The following is a 12,330-nucleotide window of genomic DNA, read 5'->3' on the forward strand; positions in this document are numbered from 1 at the left end:
ATAAAAAAAAAATAAGCTAGTAGGATAGAATAATATGATTTGGATGTTTATTTTATTCAACATGATGATTATGTCATAGCACCTGCTTATGACCTGTTTAAGTTTCATTTGATTATCTGCTGTGAGTCTTATGTCATTCCCTGATATGTCACTGTCACTGTCACTGTCCTCCCATTGTTCATTGGTTTACTTGAGCTCTTTTTTGATCTTTTAGGATTCTCTGTCTCTCTTTGGCTTTTGTCATTTAAATTGCAAAGTTTGCTCATCAAATTGAAAAGTTCTATTTTTATTCATTTTATTTGAAACTCTGTTTTATTATTGGTTTGTTTGAGCTTCTTATTCTAGTGGTATGAGTCAGTCTTCACATTGAGAAAGTTCCGGTCTATAATTCTTTGACCAGTACTTCCTGTTCCTTATTTTCTCTCCTTCTAGAACTTCTACAATCTTGTGAAGCTAGCCCATAGGTTTCTGATATTTTCTTATTTCTTTTTTTCCTCCTCTTCAGTTCTTTATTGATAATATCTTATCCTCAACATCACTGATTCATTCCTCAACTTCAGTCATCTGTTGCTGAGCCCATTGTGTGTGTGTGTGTGTGTGTGTGTGTGTGTGTGTGTGTGTGTGTTTTGGTTACTTTTCATGCTCTTCAATTAAGTGGCTTCACTTGACTTCAGATTAACACTTTTCTCATGCTCTCTCATATTTTCACTTTCCTTGTTGGAGGTCTCTTTCATTGAGTTCCAAAATTCAGCACATTTTTAGAGGTTTCTTTCATTGAGATCCAAAATTCAGACAGTGTTGTCACTCTGGAGTCTTCACCAAAGAACTTAAAGAGTTCTTAAAGTGTATGCTTTGGGATTTCACAGGCTTTTGTCTATCCATTAATGTAGGTGACTTCCTCCACTTTCGCATTGTGTCTGGTGGAGGGTTGTTTTTGTGCAAAAGTGACAATGTACAGTGCGTGTCTGCTGATTCCACACAGAGCATGAGACTGAGTTTGTGTTACTTCCAACCACTGCTGGAATTTCAGTACAGACCAGTGCTGCCTCCCAGTGTTCATGGTTGCTGGTGTCTCACCAAACCTTGTCACATCAAAGTTCAAAAATGTGGGTTGACATTGCCTCTTTTGCAAACCACAACACTTAATAATAGAGAGAGAGAGAGAACAAAAGGGAATGCCCTGCCACAGAGGTAGGGTGGGTTGGGGGGGATAGGGAATGGGAGGGATACTGGGATCCGTGGTGGTGGGAAATGAGCACTGGTGGAGGGGTGGGTATTTGATCACTGTATAATTGAAACCCAAGCACAAAAATTTGTAAGTCTACAACTGTACCTCATGGTGTCTCACTAATGTCACGGTCACGGTCATGGCCCTCCCATTGTTCATGGATTTGCTCAAGCGGGCCCAGTAACGTCTCCATTGTGACACTTGTTACTATGTTTGGCATATCGAATACATCACGGGGAGCTTGCCAGGCTCTGCCGTGCGGGCGAGATACTCTTGGTAGCTTTCAGGGCTCTCCGAGAGGGGCGGAGGAATCGAACTCGGGTTGGCCATGTTGGCTGTGTGTAAGGCAAACGCCCTACCGCTGTGCTATCGCTCCAGCCCATGGTATCTCACTAATAAAAATTAAAAAATAAAATAAGAGAAATTAAAAAACTGGGAAAAAATGTGGGTTGAACAATAGAACCAGTTTTCCTTAGTCTTTTGGAGAAAGCCTCCTTTTTGACTTGGTAAAAGCCTGTCCTCCGTCAGATGCACTGGGGCCAGGCAGTGGAGACAGCTTCTGATTTCACCTGGGAGGAGGCAGGCAGTGTTTGTCTACTGTGCTCTGCCCTCAGCTTGGACTGACCATAGACAGGCTCCTGCTGTGACCACCTGCCCTGGATATCTTACTTGGCCTACTTCTTGGCTCCGCATTAAATTTGGTGAGAAACAAGGTTTAGAAGATGGGTGCATCGTTTCCTCCCACGGCTTCCTTTTCTGACAACATTCTGTCTCCACTTAGCTCTGCTCTGCTCTTTGCACCTCTCTTCATGTGCCCCCACCCCCACCCCTGCAGCATTGCTCCATGGAGCTGGCGCTTCAAATCTTATCTGTTCACATGGTAGAGTTTCCCAGAGTTCCTGCTGGATATTCTTATGTACCTCCTCTGTGGGACAGCTAGTGGGATCCTATGATCATTTCTGTTTCATTGCTGTGTTTTAATTTTGGGGCCTGGGTATAACCTCAAATGATGACTCCCTCACTGCCATCTTGCCCCTGTCTATTTATCAACTTTATATTTAATTATGATTCAATATAAAGATAATAAAAATTTTTTAATTTAAATTGTTATTTTATAAGAACGCAAAGGGCCTTTAGGAAGGCCTCCACAAAACCCTAACTTTTAACTTCATCCTATCCTAAGTTCCTCCCCACTTGAGGAGCTCCATTTCATTTCTTTTTTCTTTTTTTTCTTTTTGGGGCCCTACCATTGATCATCTATTTGCTCGAGCGGGCCCAGTAACGTCTCCATTGGAGACTTTGTTGTTACTGTGTTTGGCATATCAAATACGTCACGGGGAGCTTGCCAGGCTCTGCCGCGCGGGCGAGATACTCTCAGTAGCTTTCCGGGCTCTCCAAGAGGGGCAGAGGAATCGAACTCGGGTTGGCCATGTTGGTAGCGTGCAAGGTGAATGCTCTACCACTGTGCTATCGCTCCTTTTCATTTCTTTCTTTCTTTCTTTTGATAGTACAGTGGGTAGGGCGTTTGCCTTGCACGAGACTGACCCGACTGACCTGAGTTCGATTCCCCTACTCCTCCTGGAGAGCCCGGCAAGCTACCGAGAGTATCTCGCCCACACAGCAAAGCCTGGCAAACTCCCCGTGACGTATTCAATATGCCAAACACAGTAACAGCAAGTCTCACAATGGAGATGTTACTGGGCCCGCTCAAGCAAATCGATGAACAAAGGGAGGACAGTGCTACAGTGCTATGAATAACTGATTAGTTTTACACAGTGTGTGTGTGTGTGTGTGTGTGTGTGTGTGTGTGTGTGTGTGTTTTGCAGGGAATCAAATCCAGAGTCTTACACACAAGATAAACATCGTATATAAGACCACCGAGGCATACCCCCAGCACAGCATGCTAATTTTCCATGGCTGTATTTACCTAGCTTTTAGTCTTTAGTGAAAGCAGAGTAAACTAATTACTTCTTTGACAGATTTTTTTTTCACCTATAAGTTATAATACTGGCCCACATATTACTGATACATGGAATGCAGTCAATTAGTATTCCTGAAATCTAAATTAGTGGCTTGCAATCTTTTTAAACCTATGGAACAGTGGTTGCAAACCACAGCATGTGATCCTCTCCAATGATTTCTAAATTTAATTCAAATTCTACCTGAGTCATTCACGATCACGATCATGATCATTCTGTTGTTCGTCTATTGCCTCGAGCAGGCACCAGTAACGTCTCCTTCGTCCTAGCCCTGAGATTCTAAAAAGTACCAGATTCAAAGCTCTTTCAGGTTTAGGAGAATGAGACCCATCATTGTTACTGGTGTTTGGCATATTGGGTACGCCACGGGGAGTTTGCCAGACTCTGCCTTGCAGGCAGGCTGCACTTGGTAGCCTGCCAGGTTGTCAAAAGCAGGAATGAGATAATAAGGTGTTGTGCTTCTGGGAGCTGGGTTTTATAGTCTCTGGGTCTTGGCCGTTGATGGGATTACATGGCGCCGGGAATGGGGGGGAGGGGGTCAGTTGGTGGGTGTGACCCCTGCCTACTGGATATATATATATATCACTGTCACTGTCCTCCCGTTGTTCATCAATTTGCTCGAGCGTGCCCAGTAACGTCTCCATTGGAGACTTTGTTGTTACTATGTTTGGCATATTGAATACATCACGGGTAGCTTGCCGGGCTCTCCGAGAGGGGCGGAGGAATCGAACTCAGGTCGACCGTGTTGGCTGCATGCAAGGCAAATGCCCTACTGCTGTGCTATCACTCCAGCATATATATATATATATATATATATATATATATATGTCATTAAAAAGATAAAAATCAGTCTATTACTAATTTCAATTTTTACATATTCTATTCCTGCTGAGCAGGTGGAGAAGTAAATAGATAATGTCAAGAGCTATTAGATTAAGAAACATGAAATAAGGAAACTTTAAATGTATAAACAACAATGCAATCCACAAGGTAGTAAGTACTGCCTCAAATTCAGCTAAAATTATAGTCAGATATTTACAGGGTAGGTTCAGGAGCTGGTATGAAAATAAGATTGGGTCTGTAGTTTCTTAATATAATTCAAAAATTAAAAATAAAAAGTGTACTTTTCTTTTAAACATTTGCAGAGGCACATTACCTTTGTACATTACCTGGAAGTTTTCTTTTATCCTTTCAGGGTTAAAACTTTTAGGAATGACAACCACTCCTCGCTGAATGTTAAAACGCAGAATGATCTGGGCTACTGTCTTATTGTACTTTTTCCCCAAGGAGACTAGAAGTGCATCCTCTAACAGAGGTGGAGAAGAAACATTCACCCTTCAAAAAAGCAAAGCATTCATCATAGTTAGCTTGAGCAAAGATTAACCAACGTTAATTAATCACCTTTTTCTGAGTCACCCAATAACCTACCTGGTCAGTTAACCCCCCCCCCCCCCACCACCACCACCACCAGAAACAGTTTCTCTTAAGAGAGAATGAGTAATTGCTCTACAGGAAAATCAAGAGATAAACATTTTTAGAATTGACTCTTCCAGAGGATGCATGTTTCTTTGATGTGTCTTCTAGAGAACTAGGTAAAAAGGAGGCATAGCAGCCAAGATTAGATTTGGGTGGAAGATAGAAAGCACTACTCTTGGAAACAATTGAGTAAAAAAATTTCTAAGGAAATTTGCAGGCATAGCACAATTGAAGTGTCACATTAGCTACAAAGATGAGAACTTAAGAATAGAAAATTCTAAATAGAAATTTAGAACATAATCCTAGATTCTGTAAATAATAACTAAGCTAACATTTATTGAGCATTTCCTGTGTTTCAGGCACCCTTAAAACATTTCATACACATCATTGAGCATTCTTCTTTAATTGCATAATTCTTACAGCAACTCAGTGTTTGTTACAATTTATAAATATAACGAATGACTTGACATTATGTTCTTAAGATCACATGGCCAAGTAGACTCATTTTACTCCATTTATTCACATATTCATCATACTTAGTCTACATCAAAGGAAATTCTTCCTGTAAAGACATACAATATTACTCACCATCGTGGATCCCTACAAGTTCCCAAAGGACTATATGCAACAATGACAATATCATGCTGTTGACAAAACTTCAGGAGTTTGGACTGAGTGAAATATGGATGACATTCCACCTATAAAGTTGAATTGGAAAGCAGAGCACAAAATTAAAGCTGATAGATACAAGCAATTTTACATATGTGAGAAGAATTTTTCAATATAGTTCATTTAAAATTATTGTGGAGGGTGGGGGGATAGAGCAAGGAATTAGAGCATATGCATAGCATGCACCAGACTCTGAGTTTGGTCCATGGCACCCACTGGCCCAGCACCACCAAGTTTCATAGCACAAAGTTGCAGTATTGAGCGTCTAATTATTAGACCAGATATAGACAGTTGAGCATCACTAGGAGTAACTCCTACAATCCTAAGCCCTTTGGGGGAGGTTCCCACAAAAATAATTTTATACTTATTAATTTGATATTGGGCTGGAGCGATAGCACAGCGGTAGGGCATTTGCCTTGCACACAGCCAACATGGCCCACCCGAGTTCAATTCCTCCGCCCCTCTCGGAGAGCCCAGCAAGCTACCGAGAGTATCTCGCCCGCGCAGCAGAGCCTGGCAAGCTACCCGTGATGTATTCGATATGCCAAACACAGTAACAACAAAGTTTCCAATGGAGACATTACTGGGCCCGCTCGAGCAAATTGATGAACAACAGGAGGACAGTGACAATTTGATATTAATATTAAAAACCAAGTGCTGGAAAGATCAGTCACTGTATTAAGCACATGCTTTGAATGTAGGATGCCCAGGTTTGATTCATGGCACATCGCATGAATTGTCCTCCAATCACCGCCAGGAGCAATCCCAAGAGCACAGAAATGATAGTAGTCCCTGAGCACCACTGGGTGTAGCCCAAACCCTAGATAAATAAGCGGTGAAAAATAATTTTAACATCATGGCTAACTGGGGAAAATTCTAAGTGTTTTTCTTAAAGAGGCACTGGCAAGCTACCCGTGGTATATTTGATATGCCAAACACATTAACAAGTCTCACAGTGTTACTGGGCCCCTCGAGCAAATCGATGAACAACGGGAGGACAGTGACAGTGACATATTACAGTGAGAGGAATTAAAGCAAGGTTACTGAGATCACCATCTTTGGGCAAGTTGTAAAATAACTTGAGGATTCAATTTTGTTTAAGTGAACTAACTCATGTATAGTTAACATTGTAGTAAATAAACTTTTCCTTAACAAAAATACAGTTTCAAAATCTCGATTCTAGTTTTGGTAAGTAAATAATGATAGATTCTCTGTTTCTAGCTATCAAACATCTAAGAATATATTCACAAGCCATAGAGCATGCCTAAAACTGGAGTCATCTAAAGAAGAATTTTGTCTACTTTCAATTTTGTCTACACTCTACTTCATATACATGATTCTTACACTAATGAAAAATATTTATCAATAAGTTCTCTAAGTTTCTTCCAGTAGGACTGGAACATCTAAGAACTTTTTCCTCACTTCTTTCCTGATGGCTGGTTATAGCCCTCTGTAAGTAGTGTAGATGCAATATTTACTTTTTCCTGTTTCCTAATAAGACTGATATCAGCATGTTGACCTGTCTGCAGATTTTGCTACAATATTTAGTAATTCTGAACTTGGGATAGCAAAATCTCATAAAGGGAAGTTAAAAAAATTGAACAGGAACTTATTTATACATGGCAAGATACCCATGACGTATTCGATATGCCAAACACAATAACAAGTCTCACAATGGAGACGTTCCTGGTGCCCACTCGAGCGAATCAATGAACAACTGGAGGACAGTGCTGCAGTGCTACAGCTTCTGCCTGGAGTTAAAAACGGTTGCATTTTCATTTCATTAGTATAGTCACTCAACAAGTATGTATTCCTGGGCTTGGGGAAGCTTGTGACTTAGGCATGATTAGGGTATAGGGGTGGAAAAAACTTTGAGGAGTTTGAGGATCTTTCTATTCTCCTTTGTTCCCTGCCTTTCTTGACCCTTCACTCTCTCCCTTTGTTTAGACAGAACTGGAAACTTGTAGGAGCTCTTACGGCACAAGACAGACCCATTAGCTCTGTTGATTTCCTTGCATTTCATTCATGTTTTATAACAATTGATGAATTATTCATATTTTTGTATTTGTTATTTTTACATCAGTTGCCACCATACTCAAAGTGAGAGCTATGTCCATGAGAGCTATGACATCTTTAAAAATTGCACAGACTTTATGGGAGTTGGGGGGCAGGGGAGCACCCTCAGTGTCCCAGGGCTATTCCTGGCTCTGTACTCATGAGTGACTCCTAGCAGTGCTTGGGCAAGAGTTCAGAGTGCCAGAGATCAAACTAGGGTTGACCACAGGCAAGGCAAGTACTTTATATCCTATACTACCTCGTGGCCTTATATTTGCATCAGTTTTACTTTAGATTTATTCTAAGAAAACTATTTTTCAGGTGTTTTAATGTCTGATGTTTCTGTCCTACACTATCTTCAGATATGCATCCCTTGCATATGGAATTTACATCATCTATTCCGTATAATCTATTTCAGGCATTCATCGTCTGAATTGAAGGCACCAGAGTCTGTGCATGCCAGATGCTGATTTTGAAGATTTGAGATAGAGGTGGCCCTTTCTGCCAACACACAAGGTAGTGACAGAAAACGGCTGGGTCTTCTTGTAGATCTAGGCTATTTCTAGAGAACTGGTAGCCTGCTTTTAAACATCACGGGAACTCCTGATGGGCAGAGCTGGTGATCTTCCAATGTAATTGATTTTCCTGGAGGGGCTTATTTGTGGAGTTGACCAATAGTCTTGTGTCATCAGAACAGGGTTGCTACTCTCTGATGTGAAAGACATACTAAAAAAAAAAAATCACCTTTTTTGTATATATTTGCTTTTTGTGGTGGGGGGGCAGAGTTCGATGGGGTGTCTGTGTACATGCACACTCTGCAGGGCTCAGGGCTTACTCCTGGCTATGCATTCAGGGATCACTCCTAGAAAGCCTCAGGGGTCCATATGTGGTGCCAGGAATCAATCTGGGCCAGCTGTTGCAAGACAAGCAAAGACCCCACCCATTACACTATCTCTCCAGCCCAACTCTGTCTATTTGAAAGGGGAGATTTGTTTGTCGAAACAACTTTTTAATAACAAGATATTGTCTTTGGAATGCAGAAAGGAGAAGAGCCAAGGGAGGGATAGGGTAAGAATAAAGGGATGGTTTGAAATCTGCTATGAAATCCAAAGTACTTTCTTTCTATATATCTTTCTATATCTCATTTTGCAGATTTGGCCTAGAGGTGGTCCTTCATAAATTAACCTCACCATCTTCTGCCTTGAGTAAAAAACTATTGCCTTTTCATTTCATTAGTATAGTCACTTAACAAATATGTACTCCTGGGTTCATAATAATTTTGTCATTATTATTATTATAGTTGGATAATTTTTTGTTCCAATTGTGCTATTTTTTATTGCCTTGATGGTCAATGCTACAGTACCCAACCATCACAGAGTACCCCACATGCTCCACTATTTTCTTAAGTCGCCTTTAGTCTGCCTCTTCTCTTCCCTCACACTTTTCACTGCTTTGAAACCTGACTTATGGAAACCAAGCAAGGGTTTGTCATCATTGGACACTGCCTCTTCTCTTTTGTCTCTCTTGTCACCTCAGATCTGTGTCTCCCTCTGACTTATTCCACTGAACATGAGGCCCCACACTCCCATCCAAGTCACAGCAAAGCACAAGATTTCATCTCAGGTGAGTGTTCTCTCTCCTGAGAGTGGTATGATGTTACAATAGTTGTGAAAGGATTCTAAATGTAGCAGAACTTCTATTTTTTTCTGTGGGCTATTGCCATGATGTAGGTAATAATTCTTTCTTAAGATGAATTCATACAGACTTCTTTAAGTTACAAAAGAAATGACTCAACCTAAGAGCATTTTTTTGGTTGTCATCTTAATAATTTATGAACTAAGGCAAAAAAGTAATATTGACATTTTATAATTTAATAGTACTTTGTCACAGTCATAAAAATAATATATGCTCACTATCAAAGACTTGGATATAAGAGAATAACATAAAGAAAACATGATTTACCCATATAATTCACCAATAACTAATCATTAGTATTTTTAAATATTTCATTTTAATATTTTAATGCATATTTTTGTAAAACAAAATTGCCTAAAACTGTTTCTCACTTTAAAAAAATTTTTGTGGTGCCAGAAGTTGAACCTAGGGACTCCTGGTATAATGTAAATACTTCACTTCAGCTGTATATTATATTCTTTCACTCTATTGTTTCCTTTCTCAAAAATGATTCAAAATTAGCAGTGGCTAAGATTTTTTATAAACATTTTTAAAAACATTTTATAAAATGTTTTATATATTTTTCTTTCATCACTTGATCACTTGATCCCCCGTTATTCATCGATTTACTCGAGCGAATGTCAGTAACGTCTCCATTCATCCCTGTGCGTGCTAGCATAGCCCAATGGCATCTGTTCGTTCTAGGAACATGCAGAGCCTCAAACCGATCATTTAGGGTCTTGACGAAGAAGTCTGACCATCTTGTAGGTGGGCGTCCACGCGATCTTTTGACATCCCGTGGAATCCAGTCAGTAATGGCTCTAGTCCAGCAGTTGTCTGTAAACCTCATTACATGTCCAGCCCATCTGATTTTTGATGCCTTGGCAAATGAGACAGCGTCACTGATTCTTGAGCGTTGACGGAGATCAGAACTCCAGATTCTATCTCTCATTTGAGTGAATCGTGATATTCCAAGCATAGCTCTTTTGATTTCTCTTTGAGAGACCCGAATAGCATTCTCATCCTGTTTTCATAGGGCCCAGGTCTGTGAGGCATATGTTAATGCAGGAAGAACAGTGGAATCGAAGAGATGTGCTCCAGATGTGCTGGAGGTTCTTTGTCCTCTTAGTTAGTTCGTCAACGCTCTTGAAGGCATTCCAAGCCACTCTCTTCCTCCTATGCAACTCAGGTGCCAGGTCATTCATCATGTTGATTTTTCGACCTAGGTATATATAACTGTTGCATTCAGAGATGGAGGTTCTGTTGAGAGTAAATGGAGCGTCAGGAACAAGGCTGTTTCTCATAAACATTGTCTTCGTAAGATTTAGCTGTAGTCCGACCTTTCCACACTCACAGTCGAAGTCGGTCAGCATTTGTGCCACTTGGCTGATGTTTGGTGTTATTAGAACAAAGTCATCAGCAAAGCGGAGGTGGTGTAGTTGCCGACTATCTATCTTCACTCCCATTCTTTCCCATTCCACTCGTCGCATGATGTTCTCCAGGGTGAAACTGAAGAGTTTTGGTGAAATGGTATCACCCTGCCGAACCCCTCTCTTGACATGGATGATTACTTCTTTGTAGAATGGTGAGATCCTGGTAGTGAATCTGTAATAGAGCTCACGAAGAATCCTGATGTATAGAGTTTGTATGCCCTGATTGGCTAGGGCTTCTATGACCACTTCCTTCTCAACAGAATCAAAGGCCTTCTTTAAATCAATGAACGTTAAACAGAGCAGCATCTTGAACTCCTGAGAAACCTCAATGAGCTTAGTAATTGTGTGGATATGGTCGATGGTACTGAATTCTTTTTAGAATCCAGCTTGTTCACATGGTTGTCCTTCATCTAGTGTACTGCTAATCCTATTCAGGATGCCTCGAGTGAACAACTTGTAGATGACAGACAATAGGCAGATCGGGCGATAGTTGCCAATGTCATGGATGTCTCCCTTCTTGTACAGTAGTACAGTCCTGCTGGTTTTCCATTGGGATGGAACCTTGCATTCAGACAGGTAGCGTGTGAAGAGCCGAGCCAGTGTATTGATGAGTACTGGTGGTAAGTTCTTCAGGTGTTCAGGTCTGATCTTGTCTGGGTCAGGTGCTCTTTGTTTCTTTACTGACAAGATGGCATGTTGGATTTCGGAAGGGAGAACATTGGGAACGACATATCCATCATGCGGAATGTGGTATGTGAGCAAATGGACGTGGCTATTAAAGAGATCTGAGTAGAAGTCATGAATAATCTTCTCCATTGCCCTTCTGGACAATGAGATAGATCCATCAGGATGTCGGAGGGCAGTCATCTTGGTCTTGTAGTTGGTGGAGGACAGGCGGGCATTACAAATGCTTTTCCCGGCTTCTGCCACATCTACCAGCACCGCTGCTCTCCCATCTTTGAGGTCATCCTTGATGGCTTCTCTGCATTGTTTTGCCAGCTCAAACATTCGCTTGCGGTTGCCTAAGGCATGTGCCAAGCCATGTTGGCGAATAAGTTCAAGAGTGTTCGAAAAAAGGCAGTTTTTTGTGGTTATCTCTCTCTTGGCATTCCTCTCACAATCATGGAGGTACTGAATCATTCGATCGTATTCATCATCAATGTTGTCAATGATGTCATCTTCCCATGTTGCCACAACAGATCCAAAGAGCTCCCAGTTGGTGGTCATTCTGGGAGTTCTTTTCTTAAACTTTGCATTCTTTTCTCCGTGTTCTGTGAGGTAGAATTTTGCACGAAGGAGACAGTGGTCCAATTCCGTTTGGAATTTTGGGACAGCAGCAACATCGGTTAGGCAAAACTGCCAATTGAATATGATGTGGTCTATTTCATTGTGGAACCATCCACCGGGAGACTCCCATGTCCAATGTTTAGATTCAGCCTTTTGGAACTGTGAGTTACCATGGAAGGTCTTGGTTGACATGATGAACTCAGACAGTCTGTCACCCTGTTTGTTCCATTCTAGGCCATGGGACCCGATGTGGAGTTCATCGGCTGATCTTCTTGGTCCTATCTTGGAATTAAAATCACCGACAATGATCTTGTAGAAGGTGTAATCTTCTTTATAGAACTTCTCCAACTCCATGTAGAACTTCTCAATTTCTCTTTCACCATAATTGGATATTGGTGCATAGACAACAAAGATAGAAACTGCTGGCAGTGAGCCACATCTATTCAAGTGTAATCATCTGATTTGGGTTGTTAGGCATTCGAATGAATCAATACTCATGGCAAAGTTTGTGTTGACAAGGATACCGACA

The 12,330-nt window shown here is 41.0% G+C and overlaps 1 protein-coding gene across 1 annotated transcript in view; it reads right to left on the bottom strand.

Annotated features, from left to right (window-relative positions):
- The window catches only part of AKR1D1 (aldo-keto reductase family 1 member D1), a 74,935-nt gene that overhangs the window by 17,045 nt on the left and 45,560 nt on the right, over nt 1–12,330 (bottom strand). Inside the window, exons 6-7 of the mRNA XM_056123995.1 lie at nt 5,272–5,381; nt 4,377–4,542 (exon numbers count right to left, since the gene is read on the bottom strand). Of these exons, the coding sequence (XP_055979970.1) occupies nt 4,377–4,542; nt 5,272–5,381 (276 nt within the window). The remainder of the gene's footprint in view (nt 1–4,376; nt 4,543–5,271; nt 5,382–12,330) is intronic.

This window comes from Sorex fumeus, unplaced genomic scaffold, assembly GCF_029834395.1.
Source record: "Sorex fumeus unplaced genomic scaffold, SorFum_2.1 ptg000048l, whole genome shotgun sequence".
Classification (NCBI taxonomy): domain Eukaryota; kingdom Metazoa; phylum Chordata; class Mammalia; order Eulipotyphla; family Soricidae; genus Sorex; species Sorex fumeus.